The 23,170-nt window shown below is 37.9% G+C and overlaps 3 protein-coding genes across 6 annotated transcripts in view; 1 reads left to right on the top strand and 2 right to left on the bottom strand.

Moving 5' to 3' along the window:
• Positions 1-339, bottom strand: part of tmem255a (transmembrane protein 255A) — a 36,295-nt gene extending 35,956 nt beyond the window's left edge. For both annotated transcript variants that reach the window (XM_051657885.1, XM_051657886.1), the window contains exon 1: positions 57-339. In XM_051657885.1, coding sequence (XP_051513845.1) covers positions 57-111 — 55 coding nt within the window. In that variant the 5' untranslated portion in view covers positions 112-339. The remainder of the gene's footprint in view (positions 1-56) is intronic.
• A 3,401-nt stretch (positions 340-3,740) lies between these two features.
• atp1b4 (ATPase Na+/K+ transporting subunit beta 4) lies at positions 3,741-9,770 on the top strand. Its single transcript, XM_051657884.1, has 8 exons — positions 3,741-4,084; positions 4,931-5,153; positions 6,800-6,928; positions 7,142-7,255; positions 7,605-7,804; positions 8,047-8,103; positions 8,264-8,356; positions 8,463-9,770. Exons 1-8 carry the CDS (start codon positions 4,019-4,021, stop codon positions 8,622-8,624), a joined length of 1,044 nt encoding a protein of 347 aa, XP_051513844.1. The 5' UTR covers positions 3,741-4,018; the 3' UTR covers positions 8,625-9,770.
• A 403-nt stretch (positions 9,771-10,173) lies between these two features.
• On the bottom strand, positions 10,174-21,246 carry LOC127417698 (lysosome-associated membrane glycoprotein 2-like). Of its 3 annotated transcripts, XM_051657866.1 has the most exons (7): positions 21,077-21,246; positions 18,378-18,611; positions 18,058-18,332; positions 17,787-17,918; positions 17,617-17,671; positions 15,949-16,119; positions 10,174-11,937 (listed from the first exon to the last, which is right to left on the bottom strand). In XM_051657866.1, exons 1-7 carry the CDS (start codon positions 21,243-21,245, stop codon positions 11,795-11,797), a joined length of 1,179 nt encoding a protein of 392 aa, XP_051513826.1. In that variant the 5' UTR covers position 21,246; the 3' UTR covers positions 10,174-11,794. The 3 variants fall into 3 exon arrangements, with proteins under 3 accessions (XP_051513826.1, XP_051513824.1, XP_051513825.1); XM_051657864.1 differs by having other exon boundaries at positions 18,058-18,611; positions 21,077-21,244; XM_051657865.1 differs by lacking the exon at positions 10,174-11,937 and adding an exon at positions 13,250-15,025 and having other exon boundaries at positions 18,058-18,611; positions 21,077-21,243.
• Between the last annotated feature and the right edge of the window lie 1,924 nt (positions 21,247-23,170).

The following is a 23,170-nucleotide window of genomic DNA, read 5'->3' as shown; positions in this document are numbered from 1 at the left end:
AAAATGCTGCTCTTCGCGACCGTGGGCGCAGTGAATGCCATTGACCTTGTACTTACCCATCGTGTCTGAAGTAGGTATGCCGCTGCCTTGCGCATTCAGCCCCGCTGGCATTTTAATGTGAGGACATGCAGCATTAGCCGCAGTTATGACTTCAATTCAAAAACAAAGAACCTAGTCGATGAGACAAAGATGCCTTTCCTCAGAGTTAATGAATGGAAACTCTTGGCTTGCCGTGGCATTCTCTGAGACCATGCGTCCGCCGTATTGTCGTGGTTCTCTCATCAGCATCTGTGTTCGTAAATCCGCTGCCCTCATCCCTTCTCCCAAAAGGAGAGCCGCTGCGCCGCACGGTGCACCGCAGTGCGCATGCGCATGGCAGAACCGCTCGCTGTCGTCTCCTGTGGGTCAGCAGCAATGTGTTTGTTTGAAAACTGTTTACAAATACTTACCAGCAGCTGCACTGTACACAAGAAAGCTCTTTGCAATAATTGTTCAAGTACTGACACACTCCTAAAGAGAGACTTTTGAACTCTTGATCTCTCACGATCAATATACATCAGCACTGCACTTTATTAATCTCACACTGGACTGTCATAAATTATATTTTCTCTTAACACACTGGCAACTGACTATCAACCGACAGCCTGAATGTCAGTCAATACAACACTATACAACCTACTGTATATTTTATATATATTATTTTTATTTTATCCTACTGTGTATTCTATATTGTGTGTATTGTATACTGTAAATTGTATATTATTATTTGTATATTGTGTTATGTGTAATTATGTGTATATTAGTTTTGTAAATTGTGTTGTGTAAATCTGATGTTTATTGTAGATTGGCATATGTCTCATCACTGTCGTGACTGCTATGTTGCTCGGAACTGCACCCAAGACTTTCACCCACTGTTGCACTTGTGTACAGGGTTGGGGGGGTTACTTTTGAAATGTATTTCACAGATTACAGAATACATGCTGTAAAATGTCATTTGTAATGTATTCCATTAGATTACTCAAGGTTAGTAATGTATTCTAAATACTTTGGATTACTTCTTCAGCACTGGTTGATTTTTTTCACTCGTTTTGACTATAAAAACTCTGCCAGTACAGAAAGACTAAATACACATGTTAAAAATACATTCTCTGAAAAACCTAAATATCTTATGTAGTGTTGTTTCTAAAACAAGATAAATCAAATTGATCTTGTTTTAAGGATTTTTAGATATTTTTACAGGAAAACAATACAATAATTATTATCAAGAATATGATTTTTGCCCTAATATCAGAGGTCTTACTAGAAAAAAGAAATGATGATCCAACATGAATTTTCTTGATAAAAAAATATGATTGTGCATGGTGTCATGTGCATGTAAAATGGCTAGAAATAGCATTTTATCTTAGCGTAAAGCTGACAATTTACACAAGATTTATTTCTATTTCTTCTGCTCCAAACTTATTTCAAACTTACTTCTCTGTCTGCTTGTATGAATGTAACACATCATAAGAAAGTGTTTCACCGCTGTTCAAATGCACTTTGGATCGCATCATTTATATGTATAAATGTTTTCCATCTGAAAGGACTAAATATTAAATTAAACAAATGACAATAAAATGCAAAATAATCTCTTCAATAATCAAAATGCTTTTTGAATGTAACTGTATTCTAATTACCAATTATTTAAATTGTAACTGTAGTGGAATACAGTTACTTATATTTTGTATTTAAAATATGTAATCCCGTTACATGTATTCCGTTACTCCCCAACCCTGCTTGTGTATATGGTTGAGTGAGTGACAATAAAGTGATTTGATTTGATTTTAAACTCGGTCTCATTACAGACTATTCAAAGAAAACAAACTATAGTTTGAGTGGGCACCATGAGGAACAGTTCACCCAAAAATTGTCTCATCATTTACTCACCCTCATGCCATCCCAGATGTGTATGACTTTCTTCTGCTAAACACAAATTAAGATTTTTTAGAAGAATATCTCAGCTCTGCTGGTCCTTACAATGCAAGTGAATGTAGCCTACCAAAATTGTGAAGCTCACTAAGCATATAAAGGCAGCAGAAAAGTAATTCATAAGACTCCAGTGGTTAAATTCATGTCTTCAGAAGCCATATGATAAGTGTGGGTGAGAAACAGATAAATATTTAAGTCCTTTTTTACTATAAATCTCAATATCTGTTTCTCACCCACACCTATCATATCACTTCTGAAGACATGGATTTAACCACTGGAAGTTTATGGATTTCTTTTATGCTGCTTTTATGTGCATTTTGGAGCTTCAAAAATGTGGTACCTATTCATTTGCATTATGAGGACCAACAGAGCTGAAATATGCTATTCTTCTAAAAAAAAAAAAAAAAAAAATCTTCATTTGTGTTCAGCAGAAGAAAGAAATTCAAACACACCTGGTATGGCATTAGGGTGAATTGTGAGAGAATTTTCATTTTGGGGTGAACTATTCCTTTAAAACCAGATATTTGTTATTTTATCTATAAAAAATGAAGTGTAGTTGCAAGCTTTCCCTGCTACAATTACCGCCCCGAATCTATGTGAAAGTAATGAATGTGCGCCACCATCTGGCTAGTGTGTGAACAAACAAACAAAATGTTAGATTTTGAATTTTCAGAAGAGAAATAATTTTTCTTCAAATCCCTAAACTTTCATATGTTCTGGTGATGATTGAATGCATATTTAGGCTAGGCTTTTGTGTATTTTTATTCACGCGCATGAGATACACATAATTGGCAGTCCTCCTTTTCAAACAGTATCCTCCTGGTCCCCACGGTCTTAACGATTAGGCATATTAATAATTCCTGCTATCACACACATAATAATTGCTGATGTGATGCAGGTACTAAAAAGGTGAGATTAAACACCATGAGCCAAAGTGATTAACTTTTTACTGTTGGTTTTAAACATTCTTGCACTATTCTGTTGCCAGAAAGTGGCTGTACTATACCCGCAGATTTAAAGTTAGTTCAGATAAGTAAATGTAATTAAATTAAAGTAAGCCCATGACTTTCAAACAACCAAGCAGCCTAAATTAAACGTGACATTCTATCTGGGTCTACAGCGATCTATATACTTAGACAAAAAAGCTTTTGTCGCATAGTAAATGATTGTATTTGCTCGGCTGTAGTTTCAGTCATGGATGGTCTTTAAATGACCAGCTCTTCTCCACCAAAGAAAGCAGAAAGAACCAGACAAGACCGAATTTTCCATGACGCGAGTTCTTTTCAGGTTAAAAAAAAATCAGCGGGTCCAAGAGCTAAACGTGACATGAGTACAAATATTAAGCATTCGACCATTATCTTAATTTATTACACGTTTGCCAACAACAAACACCAAAGCTAACCCATATGTCAGAATTTTGCGTTTGTCACTTTACAGCATTATGTAGTACGCGTGTACTGTCTCTCCAGCTCAACAGCCCAGTGAGCCAATGGTGATTGTTTAGTGAAAGATTTCTGCGCACTAAACCTCACAGTTCTAATGTGGTTGCTGATGCAGTTCTTATTGATTGAGAACGACAAATGTAGATCAGGACAGAAACTCATAATGCTGTGGGTCTTTGCATAGAGCTTGAATCAACAGACAATGAGGCTGAGTGGTGTGCGTGTGCAGAATTCCACACAACACCAAAGGAAGCTGCTGCCAAAAGGGGGAAAAAAAAAAAAAAGGAAAAAAGAAAAAGCCCTCCACTTTGTATCCCACCCGCACTTTCTCCCTCCAGCTCAACTCCATTCACTATGATGCTCGACTCGTAACAAGAAGCTCCCTCGCGCCCGACATCCGTTATAAGGGGAAAACTCAATGAAATTCAAGGCATCTTCTTGACCAAATAAAAAAAAAAAAAAAAAAAAAAAAAGCATATATATACATATATTACGTTCTCGGACTGCTACAGACTTTATTTGAGGAACGGAAATCACAGAGTAAATCGCTTGGATCGCATGTATATGTCATTGGTTTAACAAGTACCTTTATTTTTCAGTGAGAGATCATGGAGCGCGACTCTACCGCGGGAGGGGCAGAGGATCTACTCCTGGAAGACAAAGTTTCAAAACTGGCAAGTCTCTGTTCCTCTCAACTAATTGCTCAATGATATAACCATAATGCACCAGTCTAAGGTTCAGGTGTTTAGGTGTCAAAATTTGAAGAGTGTGCAACCAGCCCGTCATCATTTAGGTTCAGCGACACAGAAAAATATTAATTGAAATTACTGTACACTGAAAAAAAAAAAAAAAAAAAAAATGCTAACCCAAGAACGTGCTTCATGTGTTATCATCTAAAATAACTGTTTTGATATGAGATAAAACCTGAATATATTAGGTAACACCAACAAAACACATTTTAGAGTTAGATCAAGTAGAAATAGACAATTAACAATTCAATAATATCAAAAATAAGTTAATTAACATAAAAAAACGGGTAATGTCCATAAAGGTTTATGGCACCAGTGTGGTTTTCAGCATGCACTTTAAAGTTTTTAGAAGTATATTTTACTCATGCCTTGATATTGAGAATGAGTCTGTAACATCTGGCTGGAGAGTGACCCTGCAGATCTAGTGCAGCTGTGAGAGGTTAGATCTCCCATCATGGGTCAGCGAGTGTGTGTCCTCTCCGCCTTCAGTCCTCTCATACATCAGTGGGAATGGGATTGTGAAACGTCTTTCATTCACACTGAATGAGATCCTGCTCTTGCTTGTCAGTGTTTTGACCATAAATATTTGTCTTCCACTTGCCTTACCTTTTGTGAGATCATTGGATAATTTTATGTAAGTTAAAATGTGTTTTAAAATGTTACTTGCAGGGGTCCTCTCCTGTCTAGCGTACAATACTTGATCGTTTCAATAGATGTGGTTAACAGAAGTGTAATTGTGAGTACTAATTTAACTTTCCACTTTATCGTTAGCGCGCAGGATCAATTCATAAACATGAACTAGCCGAGGCCATGGAAGTGGAACAGGAAGGACTGGTAGAACATCAGCCTCTGGAGCAGGATGACCTCAACTTTGAGAAATGGAAGCCCAAGCCAAAGCCCAAGAGGACACTGCATGAGAAAATCGATGACGTAAAGACATACCTGTGGAACTCAGAGACTAAGGAGTTTATGGGTCGCTCAGGGAAGAGTTGGAGTGAGTATCAAGAAAGAGCTGTATGTGAATGTACACCAGAAGTTTCAATGACCAAACAAAGTGTACTTGTGTATGGGTGAGGGAGTGCATCCAAATTTTACTTGGACCGTAAACGAAGTGTTCAATTAGTGATGTTCTGTCTCATCGCCAAAGCTCTGTCAAGTGAGACTATTGTTTTTGCTCATTATTTTCCATTTTTAGTGGAGTTATTTGTAGCGGGAATGAGTTGAGGGGGTGAGGAGAAGACAAGAGGGGGGCAGAATTGTGCCTCTTCGGTATTTTGCCACTGCTAACTTAGAGAGAAATTGTGTGTGTGTGTGTGTGTGTATGTACAAACTGTCACTGTGGGTACGAGTGTGTGGGTGTGCATGTCCAAACTTAGTGTTTACATAGGTGCACAATAGCTTAGAGACATCTTGACAAAAACAGACTGCCTGGGGAATGGTCCTCAGTGGGAGAGCGAATGTCACAGTCCCTTTGCTGGCCTGGGATCACATTCCAGTTACCCCTACCGTGCTTTCCTCTCCTTCTTTCCCAAAGCCCCCTTGACCCCCAGATCTTTTCCAACATGCTCTGAGATCCACAGTGCAACCTAACATATAGTGCAGCAGTGTGTTTTTTGTCCATGCTCAGAACTTTCTTGGCAGCAAACATTTCCTGAAGAGGTCCGACGAGTCAGCGATGACAGAGCAGCCAATCAGTGGTGCTAACTGGCCCGTTGCTAAGCAACATACTAAATTCCCACCAGGACGAGTACTCTAAACAGTAATATGAAAACATAGCATAGGAAAATGTCAATGCACTGATCCCATTTTGAAGCTGTATGGAGTGCAGACACTGTTTGTCTCGATTAAACATCTCCACGCTTTACATGGACATGATATGATGGGGAATGTGCTGTCGAGGTGGTTTAAATAAACAGCCGTAGTCTTCCTTAGAACAGGGGAGGGGCTGCTGGAGTGCTACGATGCGTGCCCCATGAAAGGAGAGTGCAGAGGCCTCACAATGCCAGAATGGGGTGATCGGGCTCCTTGGAGCTGGCCGTGGCTCTCTATGGCTGCAAAAGACCGTCACTATGATGGCAACCGGAGGTTCACTGTGTTCCTAAGTGAAAGGACATCTGGGAGAATTTTCACTAGGCTCAAACAGAAAGGCCTTTGTGGCTGGGGGACACAAGACAGGCTACAACTAGTCCCTGGGAAATTGTCTGCACAGCAAAAGCCATTTAATTTGAGGACACATCCCATTTGGTTAACTGTTAATTGATTCTTAATTGAAAATTAAAGAACAGGGGCTGCTTTCCATATTTGTCAGGTCGCATTTGATAAGTTTCATTCAAATTTGTTTCCTGAAAACCGAGTCAAGAGGTTAGCTCATTAATGCTGGGTCAGTGAGTCTTACAGAATGATTAATGGCAAAAGAGAGGGTCTTGTACAATTGAAAGTATATTTGAATGGTTAATTGAATGGAAACTACATTCATATGTTTCTGTGTGAGATTTTGATTCTTAGACAAAAATAGTGTTAAGGTTATAGCAGTGGTTTGCCATTTTGCTTTCTGTTTATAAAAGATTTTTAGATTTTAAAATCAGTTTTTCTACAAGGAAATTTGTCTTATTTATTCACTGTTATTCTGTCTTTTTTCAGGCCTTATTCTGCTCTTTTACTCTGCATTATACATTTTCCTGGCAGCCATGTTTGCTGGCTGTATGTGCTGCCTGATGTGGTCAATTAGCCCCTATGCTCCTACCTACAATGACAGGGTGATGCCACCAGGTGGGAATGATCCTCCCTTTTACTTTGCAAATGTTCAAAAAAGTATGAATGTATGTATTACTATTTAAACTAATTACTGTGTATATGAGGGAAATTATTTAAAATGTGCAAGTATATTCCAATACACGATTTCAGTATTATCTTTCCTGTATTTTCACTGAGTTTCAGAGGTAACAGAAAACACTAACCCTAATCGTCTGTTTTAACTGGCAGGTATGACAATGTCCCCTCATGTAGATGTAGCTCATGGGTTTGACATTGCTTTTAACGCCTCTGACCGCAGCTCATGGAAGAAGTATGCAAAATCACTGGAAGCCCATCTGAAATGTAAGTCCTGTGTGAGAGAATAACTAAGGTTATTGAGTTTGGTCTAACAGTCTTTAAAAGGGAAGATAAGTTTTTCTGTACATCGGGCGCAGATTCAAATTGGTCCTGCACACTCTTTACCAAATCCTGCTGTCTATAGAAATACTGACAAGGAGGGGAAACCCTTCTGTGCACTCAGAGTATCTACTCAGTGAGGCTGGGGCCCCACTTTTTGTGTTAGCCTGTAAGTTGTAGAGGCCAGGCTGGGCAACTGCCATTGTTGGGTTAATTTATGGTCTCTCTTTTTCTCTTTCATTTTTTTCCCTTTTCCATCCCTTTTATCACTGTTTCCCGCCACTGCCTTGTCCAGCCTATGACGATACAGTTCAGGAAAGGCGCAACATTGTATGCGAAAGAAATACTTATTTCATGCAGGATGACTTGGAGGAGAGTGCAGAGCGAAAGGCATGTCAGTTTAAGAGGTCCTGGCTGGGGGAGTGCTCCGGCCTGCAGGACCGAGATTTTGGCTACTCAAAGGGAAAACCCTGCATCATCCTTAAAATGAATCGGGTAAGATAGTAATAGTTTGGAATGTAGAAAATATTTTGGGTTTTTTTGGGTTGTAATTTGGGCGACAGGCTGGTACCCCATCCACAAAAAACAAAGGACAAACTAAGCATGATAGCTCTAGTGCCATCTTGTGGCCATCCTGTCTCTTAAGTGTGCAATCTGTTATGTAATCAGGCCACTCTTATTGGTTAGTTAGGTAGTATGTCAGTTGTTTAAAAAATGTTTTCTTGTTATTCTGACAGATTCTTGGGTACCTGCCTGGTCAAGGCACTTCAGTAAATGTTACATGTGGAGTAAAGGTAAAAATGAATGACTAACACGATCAGTTTGTAATGTATAAGAATAACTCTGTTGACAATTGTGCAGCTTGATCAAACAATCTAATAATGCACAGTATAATCCAATTTCTTTTGTCATTAAACTGTGACAGTCTTAGACCTTTCTTCAATGTTTTTCCAGAAAGGGTCCACTGAAGGCCTCGGAGAAGTCGAGTTCTTTCCAAAAAATATTTTTAACTTGCGTTATTACCCTTACTATGGGAAACTGAGACACGTAAGTGACTGTATTTCAAATGTTTTTATTTGAATTCCACATTCATTTCACAGTGGGCACAATAATAGTAACACTGGGATGTTTTTTCACCATTTTTTGCAAACAGGTAAACTACTCTTCACCACTAGTGGCTGTGCGCTTCGCTAGAGTCCAGTATGACACCCAACTACATGTTCAATGCAAACTAAATGGCAAGGGCATCATCAACGACTCCCCAACTGACCGTTTCCTGGGTAGTGTGTCTTTCACTTTAGAAGTGGGTGCATAGGATTGTAGTAGACATAGAGAAATTGATATTACAAATTCTCAGAGTATTTTATCATAAATGAAATAGTCCAGTGTGCTGTCTTTTCCCATTTTCCGTCTGATTATTCTTCCGGCAGCCATTGCGCTATTCATGTCTGCGAGCTGCATTAATACAATATACTTCCTTTTCAAACAAAGAATTTCCCAGTAAGTAAACATTGAGATGAATAAATGCAGTGTATTCATAGGGCACATTCAGTAAAATAACAGTGAGTACCCAGAATCTGGAGACTGAAAGGGCTAAAATTTTATTATTGTATTAAATGAAAGTATGAAAAGACATCAAGATATGTAGATCACAATTATAGCTATTGAGATTTAATCACTCAAACAAACAGCCTACAGTAAATAGGCAAAACAATTCTCCAGATCTGTGTAGACTTTAGAATTAACATGAATTAAACCTTTTCAATCAGTTCTTTTGGCAAGTCAGATGTGTAAATAACACATATTAAACAAAATTTCTTTATTATTTTTATTCTCTGTTAAGTTACTGTCCTCATTAAATTCCCCCTCTTTTGTACAAATCATCTGGACAAGAGAAAACGACAGGAGAGGTTATTTCTGTTTTCTGCCATGAGGCAGCTAGCAACTTAACATTATCATTTTGCTTGCTCATTTAAATGGAATAACAATCAGATGAGGTTTAGAATTAATGATTAATTGTACATTTTGGACTAAATGTGTTTTTTCTTCTTTTGGATGTACAACTAAATTCTGATTCCAGAGGTGAGCGGGATGAAAAATCTCTTTTCATCATTTTCACAGAGCTTCATAATGAAATACAAGTTGATCTTTAAGCAACCATGCAACCAATACTGTACTTTATAAAAACGAAATTGAATATTTCACAGAATTCATCTTCTCTATAGAGTGAAAATATCTGTTCAGTTACCTGTAAGGAGGATTTCAACAGTATTATTTATTAATTGTATTTGAATATGTTGACATGGTACAAACATTTAGAGTGTAATGGTGAGATGGAAATTGGTAACTTTGTTACTCAGTAAATACAATGAAATATCCAATGGCTGACAAAGATTTGCTAGCTCATGTTTTTAAAAACACGCATGTTCTAGCATAAACAATAAAGATGGATGAGAATTAACGGAATGAAACCTTTCTGCTCAATTTTCCATTCTCTTTAAAATGAAATGAGGTGTACATAATTTGAACAGAACTCACCACCACACTAAATCTTCCATGCAGTCATGTGCGTTTTGGGTGATAAGATACTGCATACAGATATTATTCTTGTTAATATGCAGACCTAAGCGAGAAGCTTCTAGATTACAGAGGCACCATTCTTGAGACTCTTGTGTCATCTGTAACTTTTATAGGAGCAGTCCATTAGCACAAGCTAGAGGTTTACAAGTCATGTGAAGTGTAAAAACTGTTGTTTGCTGAAGGTTAACAAAGCCAGGTCGAAGATATAAAAATCTACTTGGAAAATGTCTTCATTCCACAAACACTGATAGAAGAATAGGAAGAGAGAGAAAAACAAAACAGAATTGTACAAAAACAGAAAAGCCATTTTATTGAAATGTTCTCCTCTTTGAACCAACATTCTTAACCTGAAAGGTCCTATAAAAAAGGAACAAAGAAATGCAACTAAATGGCACACTATAGTTAAGCAACAATATTCTTTGTTTAATTGTGTTTGGTATTAACAACTAATTCCTTTAGGGGGAGTATGGTGAAAGAAAAAAAACTTCATCACATTAACCTGAACCAACAATCATCCATGCGATTATCTAATCAGCCAATCGTGTGGCAGCAGTGCATAAATTCATTCAGATACGGGTCAGGAGCTTCAGTTAATGTTCACATCAACCATCAGAATGGGGAAAAATATGATCTCAATGATTTGTACAGTGGCATGATTGTTGGTGCCAGACGGGTTGGTTTGAGTATTTCTGTAACTGCTGATCTCCTGGGATTTTCATGCACAACAGTCACTAGAATTTACTCCGAATGGTGCCAAAAACAAAAAACATCCAGTGAGTGTCAGTTCTGTGGACAGTAATGCCTTGTTGATGAGAGAGGTCAACAGAGAATGGCCAGACTGGTTCGAACAGACCAAGTCTACGGTAATCAGATAACCGCTCTGCACAATTGTGGTGAGAAGATTAGCACTGGCGCTGTTTTGTTTTAGCAGCACGAGGGGGACCTACACAATATTAGGCAGGTGTTTTAATGTTGTGGCTGATCAGTGTATTTTGATTATGCAGAGCAGGAAATAAACTGAAAATCTACTGCAAACTGCTTTGATCTTAGAAAGTGTATTTAAACATTGTATGCATGTGTCCAGACTAAATCCACAAATCCATGTAGAGTTTTGTGACTATCAGGCCTGTTATACCACTTCCAACATTCCCTGAGAGGGGACCTTAAGAACTGAAGGGAGACCAACAAAAACCTCATATTCAAATGCTGGTAAATGTGACAAAAAAATAGTGTCCCTTTATAATACATATATAATATAATAATAATGTGCTAAGTGTAAGACATAGTGTGACTTTAATTAGTTCTGCTGATTTAGATAATTAAGAAATGTGCCAGGATCCTCTTCAACCCAAATTTCAGCAACAAAATGATCAACATGAATATATTTACAAAACTAGAGCATTTACATTCAATGTTTAATAAACTCAAACAACAGACTCGGTCTCAATTTTACCACTCGTTTAACGCAATTTTCACATAAACGTCACAAACCAGAATTTTGAACAACCTTTCAGCGAGAAAATAAACTAACTCCCATAAAGAAGGAATTTTTTTTCCCCATGCATTTAACATACAGTGCAATGCCACTGGTTATTTGGACAGTCTGTGTTTACATTAACTGAATCATGCCTGCTGACATTGCTTCGAGTGTTATTAAGCAGAAATATACCACATCATCCATTAAAGGTTAAATTGTATAAAGGAAATGATTAAAGCTCAGAGATATAATTATTCAATGTGAAGACAGCAATCAAATATGTTAGAAATGAGGGTGTCAAAAGCAGTAAGCACTGGTAGGTAAGAAGCGTCTATCAGTTTGCAAGAGAAGAGGAAGCCAACAGGAGAGAGCGAGCAAATGTGGCAAAGGACAAGCCAGGGTTAGAGGCGATGGCAGCAGCTTGGGTGTTATACAGACTGGTAACCAGTGCGACTTTTCCTCCGGCCAATCAGGTAAGAGATAAGCACTAGGATGATTAGGAAGCTGAGAGCCACACCCACAGCAATGGGCACGAGAAAACTCAAATCAGTATCCAGAAAGCACTCCTCCGCTGGGAGAAAAGGAGAGAAAAAGGAAGGTGAGTGATTTCTATTTTTTTTTATAAAATAAAAACAGCACTAGGCACTCAAAGCATTTATATCATTTAGGCATAGCACAAGAGGGTAAAAGAGGCATCAAGACTTAACACTATGCAAGGTTAGTAAGGCCTCGCACTAGTGAAATAACACTATTGATTCAGTTAATCAGAACAGAAACCAAAATTTACACAGATCAAATTAGAACAGTGCTGTAATAGTGCCATGTCAGCCAACCTTATCACAACGTCACTGGTACATAATGTATTGTAATGGGAAATTATTGCTACACCATTTAAACAATATTTTGCTACTATCAAAGTAGTTGACTCATTTCATTTGTGCACAAACCAAATGATTTCAAAACTTTAGATCTCTGAAACACTGCAAGATTTGTCCAGTACTTGCTAGTAATTTACTCACACTTTAATGAATTTATAAATACATAAAATAGCTAATTGAATTGCTCATAGCCAGTGGTTTGACTTCTCTTTCTTCCAATCAGATAGGCCAATAACACAATAAAAACTAGGACAGCCAGGGCAATTCCCACAGCGATAGGGACAATTAAGTTATCAGGCTCATCTGCTTGGCAATCCTCAGCTGAAAATAAAGAAAATGAGTAAGGTAAAAAAAAAAAAAAAAAGAGATCAAACTAAGGGCAGGGAAGCAAGAATGTATCAAATAATTTAGAATATCTCAGCTCTGTAGGTCTATACAATGCAAGAGAATGGTGACCAGACATTTGTAGCTCAAAAAAAAAAAAAGTTAAACCCCCCCCACCCCACACACAAAAGGAAACATAAGTAATCCATAAGATTCCAGTGTTTAAATCTATATCTTCAGAAGCGATAAAATAGGTGTGGGTGAGAAACACTTAAGAGTTTCTCTACAACTCCACTTTCACTTCTGAAAATCACATGTGGTACCCGCTTAGTTTCACACCTGAAAGTGGAGATTGTGTAAAAAAAAAAAAAAGGATTTAAATATTGTTAGTTTCTCACCAGCAGCTATCATATTGCTTCTGAAGATATGGATTTAAACACTGGAGTCTTATGGATTACTTTTGTTTCCTTTGTGATATTTAGAGCTACAAAAGGTCCAATCACCATTCACTTGCATTGTATGGACCTTCAGAGCGGAGATTTTTCTAAATCTTGTGTTCTACTGAAGTCATACAAATTTGGGATTGAAGGTGAGTAAATAAGAATCTTCATTTTTGGGTGAACTATCCTTTTAACTATGCATTAAGTTTTTGAAAAGATGGCCCACACCAGTTTCAATGTATACAGTTCTCTTTCTCCATTTATTGCAGCTAAAAGCCCATTAAAATGTTGACAAAGCAGTCACTTCAATTGCAAAACAAATTGCATTAAACAAGTTTAGGGCAGACAAATAAGAAATCCCTTTTAACAAATAGTCTGAAAGCAGAAGACGTCAAAAGTGCAGCCTTAGGAAAATCAATAATAAATCCAACTTTATTGAACAAGTTATGTAACTGATTGGATGGCAAGCAAAGTAACTTCAATAAGCAAGGCACAAATGAGTGACCAGTCTTGAATTAAAGTGTCATGGTTATAGTGCAGAAAAAAAAAAAAAAACACACCACACACCAATCAGGCAATAACCATAACCCCCCACAACACACACAAATGTAACAAAAAACCCCACACATGCATTCAAAATCATCCACAGCCACTACCACTCTACAGAGGGTTCAAAGAGATGCAAAATGCCTCCTGTAGCAAATACAATTCACAGTTTGCAATAAGCAGCATGTATCATTTAAACTAAAGTAGTTATTTGTAAGTTGTGAAGAGTAACTGATACAAAAGGCTGATGCATTCTTAATCTGTAGTCATCCCTTTTAATTAGTTACCAAACATACTCAATATTTAGTAACAGTATGATTTAAATACTAGAAAGCATTTATTTGCTTTATTGCCAGTTAAAAACACCAGCCATTGCACTTTAATACACCGGTCCACATGCTTGTGAATGTTTAAACTTCGTGACAAGCATTAATTTTCCTGTTCTAGAATTTCAATTGTTTAAAGAGCTGTCACTTGGCTTTGTCCAGCATGTTTAGATGGTTTTTCAATGTAGCAATTTCCCCACACAGCTGCTCTGAAAATAGGACTGCTAACATAATGCAAAGCCACCCGATTTCTATAAAAGCGAGGTTGCCAATCTCTGTCCCGTCACTAAAGTACAGAGTAACAACCTGTTCCTGAAATGGCTTTTAATATTTAATCTTAATGCTTCAAAACAAGTGAATATAAAACTACTGTAGTTTTGACCAGTAGTTAACCAGATTCCCATTCTGTGGATGCAAGCAATGAAAGATATCTGATGAGCACAAACTGGAAAAAGAAACTCTGCTACTTGATGGCAAAAAACAAAAAGATTGAAGGAATGTCTACAAAAAGCAAGTGCAGGGTCTGATGCAGAGCAATGTGAAATGTAATTGGCCATGACCTTTGGTCTATTTAAAAAAAAAAAAAAAAAAAAAAAAAAAGTTCTTGCATGATGTCATTAAGACAGTAGTACAAGACTGATGACAGGATGCATTCAAGAGCTCCGATAACAATTATGGCTAAGCAAAGAGACAAAGACCATGCACTTCAACACAAAACTGAAAACAAAAACAAATAAGGGGTGTGCACGGATACAAAACTAATTTACAAAAGGGAGCCCTGGACCTGGAATGCCACTGTATCTTCAGATTTTGTTGCAGTTTAAGGGCTGCTGGATTTATTGACCACATCAGGACAATTTTTTTATTTTTTATTTATTTTTAAACTCGTGGCCACAATTCAGTTGCCAATTGAGATTGCACAAATACCCATAATATTTGCAATGGTCCAGGAACAGGCTTAGTGTCCCTTGAAACACTTAATGATTTGATTGTGATTTTGGTGCATTACAGAGTCTGATATCCAACATAGGTCCTTCGTCGACCAATCACGTATGCAATCACAACAATGAAAATCAAACCAGCCAGAGCAGCACCAACAATGATTGGGATTAAGAGACTGGTGTCATCCATTGAACATTCATGGGCTGCAGACAGAGAGAACATGAATGAACATAAGGAGGCTGCCATCTTCTCAACATTAACACCACTGCAGATATCCTAATAACATTTTACAGACGTAAACTATGAACAGTCAATCTGATAAGACTGGGCCATTTCATATTTGATACTTTGTCCAATAAATAACAATTAAAAAAAAACTCTAAACCGTGGACACATTTTTATGGTTCTTTAAGGAATTATCATTTACTCTCCCTATAATCAAAGATGCTGTGCATAGTCCAGAATTTTCAGTTCTAAATATTCATTTTAGGCATAAGATCTTAGTGTCAACACTGACTAGTTTAACTGATCTGTTTACAGCTCTTTTAGCGGGTAATCAACTGGTGACCTTTTCCCTCTAATATGAGACTGTATACTGCAACATTTCATTTACTTGAGCAAACGCTTAAATTCACAATATACACTGCCCCCGATTTGATTTTAAAATAGCTTTAATTAGACTCATTTACTCTTTATAAATGCAGTGCATTACTATATGAGTATACGCACTTAATTTAAATGTCACTGTACCTCAATTTCCTTTAGAGTATTTCTATAATGTACCTTTATCCATCTACAATAAATCCCCACTGATTTTTTGTTCTAAATACTTCCAAGAAGTCTTCAGATATTAGATGTTGAGAAGTAATGTCAGAGGAATGCAGCCAGAAGTTACAGCACTAAAGGACAAGGTCACAATATCTGACATCAGTCATTTTGGGCTGCAATAATCAGGAAAGTGCTGCAAAATCCTGGTACCTTCTTTTTGTTCTTTAAAATGCAATTTAAGCATGCCTTCCTTGTGGAATATTATTCACTACCATTTGTGAATATGCTTTTACAGCATACTTTAAGATTCATACCTACTGCAGCCATTTACTTATGCATTACAATGACAAATACATACCTGTGCTAAACGAGTCTTTCTGGACTGCAAAAGGCTGCACTTGTAGCTCAAATGTGTTGATGGTAAGCTTGTCTGAGATGTTGTAACTCTGCTCTTTTTTGCACATGTAGGAGCTGCCAACAGATGCTTCCCACAGAGTCAGATTAGTATTGGATTCGTTGAAAAAGCTTCCTGTTCGGGGGTCACATGAATAACAGGAAAGTGATTACAGAATGGAAAGAGGAATTTTCTAGTTTCTAGAGCTGCACGATATGGAGGAAATGCGAGATATGCCATTCAATAATCCTATAACGCCGTTATAAGAGCGTGTGGAACATTAGAACCCCCTCCACACAAATATACTGAAGTTTAAGAAAAAAGGGACTGTCTATTTCAGAGATCAAACATCTTATACTAGCGCGCCATTCTAAAAAAAAAAAAAAAAAATATAAAAAAAATAAGTTTCCAACATTTTCCAAATGGCTGTTTTTAGTTGCCAAATTACATAACTGCTTGACTTAGATGGTAATTCAAAAGCAAGAAAGCCAAAGGAAAAAAGCTAATAACTAATCTGGGATTAGTTTTAAATCAATATTTAAAATGTGTTAATATTCTTAGACTTTCCTTACTGTGATGGGGCCGCCCAGACAGAGGCTACAAGAGTCCAAATTGAATAAATGCAATTTGTGCAACCAAAATCCCAATAATAAAAAAATAAATAAAAACTAGTGCATAGCATGTGACAAAAAAAAAAAAACACCAGGGACACTTATTTTGAAGTATCTGCACTCCCAGGCGCTTTCACAAACAGATAAGGAAAAACAGTGTATTTTTACAATATTACACAAACATTTTCATACCAAAATGAGCAGTAATTTATCAACAGATGATCATCTGCGACCGCATATCAAGTGTCTGGTATTCCTGTAATCCAGTTTTTTTGGGGGGGATCCCCCCCCCCCTCTTTCCCACCCAATTTGGAATGCCCAATTCCCAGTGTGCTTTTAAAAAAAAAAAAAAAAAGTCCTCGTGGTCACATGGTGATTCGCCTCAATCCGGGTGGAGGATGAATCCCAGTTGCCTCTGCGTCCGAGACCATCATCCCACGCGGCTTGTTGAGCACGTTGCCACGGAGACATAGTGCGCATGGAAGCTTCACGCAATCCACCGCGGCATCCGCGCTCGACTCACCACGCACCCCACCGAGAACGAACCACATTAATGCGACCACGAGGAGGAGGTTACTCCATGTGACTCTACTCTCCCTAGCAACCGGGCCAATTTGGTTGCTTAGGAGACCTGGCTGGAGTCACTCAGCACACCCTGGGATTCGAACTAGCAAACTCCAGGGGTGGTAGAATCTGTTAACACTGGATTTTTCCCACTTTTCTCTAGCAAAGAACACTCAGTTGTGAATATGTATCTTTATGCGAATCTGACATCACACCTTGCGCTGTGTTTGTTGCTGCATGCAGAGAGCGCATCTCAACAGAAAGGCTGAACAGCAGTGGAAGTCACTGTGCGTAAATGCATACTGCATGCACACACTAAATGACAATCGCCATAAATGTTACTTAAATAGTATTAAAATTATTCTATCACAAGCGCTCGCGATATGTACATTTGCGAAATTTGGATAAAATTTGATATCGTGCAGCTCTAAAGGTTTCTCACACTAAAACAGCTTACCATTTCCAAAATCAATAGAGAGCATCAAAGCATGCAGGTGGAATTTTTCTGAAACCTGTAAGATACAAAACATGACAAAGTCAGATGACAAAAACATGCCAACCCAGAACAATTACCGCCATTTTTACTTAAATATGCCATAGGTTGAAATCCACTCTTTAAATACTTACATTTGTGAAAACAAACTGAACTGTGGTTTTCTCTGACTTCAGTATAAGGGTAGAGCTATTGCCACCACTTCCACAGGTTCCATTTGCCGTGGTTACATTAGGGTCAAGATTAATAGTCTGAAGGCTGGCATTCTACACAATCAGAAAAAAATTAAATACATTGTTAAACCACTGCAACAACAACTCTTATACTGCAACTTTGTCATAATAGTACAACTTCCAATTATTGATTCTTCTCATATTCCAAATCCAAACCTCTCTTCAAACATACCACACTTGTTTTGAAGCTGAATTGGAGGCCCATCTTTGCCAAAAGGCATGCTGAGGAATTGGCATAAAGCCTGATACTGTAGTTTCCAACAGTTGGGTTGGGAACTGGTGGAGTGGTTGGAGGAGGAGTCGGGGCTGTTGTAGCATTAGTGTGCTCAGTAGTTGGAGCTTCTGTGGTAGAATTGGCTGTAGTGTGGTCAGTTGTAGTTGGCGCTTCTGTGGTAGCATTGGTTGTATTGTGATGGGTGGTAGTTGGCGCTTCTGTGGTAGCATTGGCTGTAGTGTGGTCAGATGTAGTTGGCACTTCTGTGGTAGCATTGGTTGTACTGTGGTGGGTAGTAGCTGGAACTGGTGTAGTTACAAGGGCAAGACTGGTAGTTGGAGTAGCTGTTGTTGTACTGGCATGAGTGTTAATTGGAAAATCAGTCATGGGAATCTGTGTGACTAGTGGGATTTCGCTAGTGCTGGGCTCCTCTGTGACAAAGGGGATTTTGCTAGTACTGGGTTCTTCCGTTGCAAATGGTGGTGTTGTCATTTTCTTAGCATACACGATACCTAGGCAGAACGGAAGCAGAATGTTATAGATGAACACATCCATTTCTTCATTCCTCGCATCACCATGGGTTTCCCATGAGACAGTTAATCAACATGTCTTTAACTTCTAAAACAGGCTAGTCCTTGGCAAGGGACTAGGCTGCAAGAAATTAAACTTTGAAAGCCAGGTCTGATAAATGACATTTCCACTATTCAAACTTCATTGTATCACAATGAAACATTTAAACACATGAAACAATGCATAACATCCTTCATCCTTTGCGAATGACCGCTTGAATCATTATTAAACCAAAAGTTTAAGCTTACCATAGTCTGTAAACAACCTGCTTGCAAAAGGAAATAGAGCTATCCAAGCACATTCCAGGAGCCTTGACTTCCTGACTGACTGGTAGGCACGTTACAGCAAACTAACACCCTGTGTGATTGAATTATCTGTTGAACTTGTCAGATTTAATTAAGAATTCACATTGGATGACTTCGCACAGTCTATGGTGGCCTGTTGTTTGATGAAATCATTAAACCTTGTGAGACTTTCAGGACATTTGTCTTTTTTCCATTTTTGTTTTTCCTTCAATCATTTCGGCTGCATTAACGCCAACAGCATAAATTTTGCCAAAAGGTGTGTATTTTTGGGGGAATTTTGATATTTCAACCTCAGTTCCAAGAATACATCTATAATACACCGGGTACACAAAATAGTTACCCTCAGGACCTTAAGGACAAAAATGTCCCCACTGAAACCCATTAAAATGCAATATTTTGGGGCCTGGGTAGTTCAGAGTATTGCCACTGACTACCACCCCTGGAGTAGTGAGTTGGACTCCAGGGTGTGCTGAGTGACTCCAGCCAGGTCTCCTAGCAACCAAATTGTCCCGGTTGCTAGGGAGGGTAAAGTCACATGGGGTAACTTCCTTGTGGTCGCGATTAGTGGTTCTCGCTCTCAATGGGGCGCGTGGCAAGTTCTGCATGGATCGCGGAGAGGAGCATGAGCCTCCACATGCGGAGCCTCCGCGGTGTCATACACAACGAGCCACGTGATAAGACGCGTGGATTGACAGTCTCCGAAGCGGAGGCAACCGAGACTTGTCCTCTGCAACCCGGATTGAGGCGAGTAACCGCGGCACCACAAGGACCTACTAAGTGGTGGGAATTGGGCATTCCAAGGGGATAATAATAATAATAATAATAATAAAAAAAAAAGCAATATTTGATCCCAGTACCATTAAAGCATAAAACCATGAATTCTACTTTCATTCCAGAACCCTGGCTTCAAAATGTAATTTTTCTTCATATTTTTCACCAGATGGTGCCATTTCTCATGTTTAGCCTATGGAGCAAATACATGCTTTTTTCCTATCTTCTGTTTGCTGTATTATAGAGCACTGCAGGCCAATTGAATAAATGAAGCTAAAATTGCGTGGGTATGGTGGTATGGATGTCAGTGCATTTTTTAAGCGTGTACTGAGAAGCGTGTGTGTGTGTGTGTAAAAAACAGTGGCATTATGTACACAAACTGGCATTTAAAGGGTTAAAAAACTGAATTTATGAATATTTGGTAGTTATGATCAGGACTTATGTTGGTTAAAAACCAGTGAAAGTGGAAGACAATATTTTTATGGCAGGACATTTGTCCTCAAAGGACCTCCGAGTGCTCAAGGGTTAACCTGATGTGTTCAGCAATGAGTGTCTCTGTCGTGCTTCATAAACAAACACCGTCACATGATGAGTCAGACATACTGAACAAGCAATTCAGGATCACATGTTTGTGTATTTAAATGTCAGAGATAAATCTATGGCATTGAAACGTAAAAATACTGCTGGTCAACGAAAACACTAATGTAATGACAAACACATTGGCGTTTATGCTCACATATACCAACACAACACTCCATTCGGTCACAATTAATTAAGAACTGACTGCTATCAGACTGATTTACTGGCTTTGTTACAGTTGACTGCAATAAAGTCATTTCGAGCATTTTAAATTCGAACGCACTATGATGCCCACAAATGCTGTTTGGGTGTCGAGACACGACCAGATACTATCCTCATCCCCACAGTGTCCCAGTTATGTGAATGTTTCTTAATTTTAAATTTAACATGTTTGAGCATGTTTAACCGGATGTTTTAACTTCAAATTCGGTTTGCTAACAAACAAGCTCAGTACAGTTGTATGGTGACGCTCCCGCTAAACTTAAACTATATTAAACATGAATTTATATCGTTTACCATAGATCACTTATTTATATTGATGCATATAAACAATTAAGAGGGTAAAATACTGATCGCACACGCCGACATTCTCTCAGATTACCTAACGCGCTTCTACTTGCGTAGGTAACAATTCATGCTAATGCTAATGCTCATGTGGGCCTGCGATAAACCCGCTAAAATAAACTTCACTTCTTGCGTTTTTCAGCATGACTCCTCCGAAATAAGACACCGAACAACATGGTCGTACATACCACTCAGCAGAATCAAGAACAGGGTCAGACAACCGCGGAGAGCCATGGCGACGAGTGGATGGTTTCTCTGAGCAGGAAGACAGCAAATGACGCCGTGACCGAGTTTGACAGACCCGGTTAGGCAGCAGCACTGTGAGAACAACCTCAAATCTGCGCTCATATAAGTCATATGACAGGCCAGCACTCTCCTCCTCCTGCACATGTGCCTTACGAGACAGTTCATTTGCTGATCAAGGCCGGCTGTAATTAAATCAGCCCAGAACAAGCTTTACTCCTGTATCAGAGCACAATTAATGAGGAATCACAGTTCAAAATCCTCACTAAACAAGTTAGGTGTCATTGGGATGTGTAAAAGTGTGATGTCTTAAAATGCATCGTTTTATAATCACATCAAGACAATGTACTGATCACACAAACTATTATAAAAACATCAATCAGACCATGTTAATTCCACCCACATAGGTGCATATTTCCTCATCATAACACATTTAGCCAGATTCACAGGCATGCTTTGAATTTTTGTTGTCCAAAAGTCCAATGCCACATGCAATTTCTCAAAAAGAGAATTTTTTATTGAGCACAACAAATTATGTACACATACAATCCAGACACTAAGAACATAAAATAATACAACATTTTGATACATAAACTGAACTAATTTACTTAATATATAAAGTAGAGGGGGAATCTTTGATTTTGTAACAGAATGAATTCCCGAAAAATACTAAAAGCTTGCAGGACTGTTTCCTTTTTTCTTTTCTTTGTTTACACATTGGGCTCAAGTAAAATAGCTGGCATAGGTTACCGCACCCCTTGTGACCCAAGGTCAAGCATGTATAGAACATGGATGGATAGATGGACTACCTCCAACCAACAGGAAGAAGTGTTTTTAGACTTTTATCATACATACATGATGCAGCCTTCAAGCCCTTTTTTATAAAGTATGGGTTGTGGCAGGAGGTATCTAGATTTATTATTATTGAAAAACTTAAATGGTTTTAACTTGTGTTATGAACATGTATTATTTTAAAATCATGATAAACATATTGAAAATTAGGCATATATCTTGAATCTTTCATTATATTAGCCACATAGGTGCACATACATGATGTACACTGGAAGAAGCCATGGTCATTCCATTATAAATATTAGTTAGGATTATAAATAAGATTGAAGTATTTTAAAATTATTTTTTTATTATCTACCCCACGAGGCACTTTCTTAGTAAGTTTTAAAAAAGATTTGAATGTGAATTGTTCTTTTTGTTTGATGCAATCAGAAACTGTTCCATCTTTTCTGTCATTCAGACTGTCATCACAGTAGGAGGTTGTGGCAGGAGCTATCTAGATTTATTATTATTGAAAAACTGTTAAGTGGTTTTAACTTGTGTTATTATTATTATTATTTTAAATCATGATAAGCATATTGAAAATGAGACATATATCATTATTAGTTACATTCCACATACATGATAAACACTGGAAGAAGTTATGGTCATTCCATCATAAATATTAGTTACGATTACAAATAAGGTAAAAGAAATCTCATTTAAAAAAAATACATATTTCTAAAATTAAAAAATTAATATTTTTTACCCCACAAAGCACTTTCTTATTGAGTGAATGTGAACTGTTCTTTTTGTTTGATGCCGTCAGAAACGGTGCTTCATCTTTTCTTTTATCGCAGTAAGAGGTTGGGGCAGGGGGTATGTCATTTAATGGAGTGTTCCATTCAAGTCGGATGTGGGATATTTCCTACTTGATATCTCCGATCTCCGATCATAAAAGCATTTTCATTGCATACGCGCATGCGCATTAGCTATACAAGCCGGACATTTTATATTTTAGCGTAATATGAGGTAAAAAATAAATAAATAAAAGTAAAATTTTTAATTCCAATATTATACAATTTTATTTCTGATTTGAAATATGTTCTTTGATTGTAATCTTGACCAACCATTTTTGAGATTTCGGTGTTCCCCCATTCAAGTAGATGCACTGTCATGATTGGAAATTCCAAAGATGGCCGATAGTGAACTGACTTGCTAGAAAGACTTTGCTTTAGCTTAGCAGGCGTTTGACTGTAACTAGAGAC

This window comes from Myxocyprinus asiaticus, chromosome 27, assembly GCF_019703515.2.
Source record: "Myxocyprinus asiaticus isolate MX2 ecotype Aquarium Trade chromosome 27, UBuf_Myxa_2, whole genome shotgun sequence".
Classification (NCBI taxonomy): domain Eukaryota; kingdom Metazoa; phylum Chordata; class Actinopteri; order Cypriniformes; family Catostomidae; genus Myxocyprinus; species Myxocyprinus asiaticus.
The sequence above is the reverse complement of the archived record's forward strand: the minus strand, read 5'-3'. Positions and strand labels throughout refer to the sequence as shown.

Coding starts and splice junctions, on each gene's coding strand:
- atp1b4 (XM_051657884.1), top strand. CDS start 4,019: ATGGAGCGCGACTCTACCGCGGGAGGGGCAGAGGATCTACTCCTGGAA. Junction 4,085..4,930: donor AAGACAAAGTTTCAAAACTG/GCAAGTCTCTGT, acceptor CTTTATCGTTAG/CGCGCAGGATCAATTCATAA. Junction 6,929..7,141: donor TGACAGGGTGATGCCACCAG/GTGGGAATGATC, acceptor TTTAACTGGCAG/GTATGACAATGTCCCCTCAT.
- LOC127417698 (XM_051657864.1), bottom strand. CDS start 21,236: ATGAGCGCAGATTTGAGGTTGTTCTCACAGTGCTGCTGCCTAACCGGG. Junction 17,919..18,057: donor TCAGCTTCAAAACAAGTGTG/GTATGTTTGAAG, acceptor CTGATTGTGTAG/AATGCCAGCCTTCAGACTAT. Junction 11,938..15,948: donor GAAAGACTCGTTTAGCACAG/GTATGTATTTGT, acceptor CTTTTCTCCCAG/CGGAGGAGTGCTTTCTGGAT.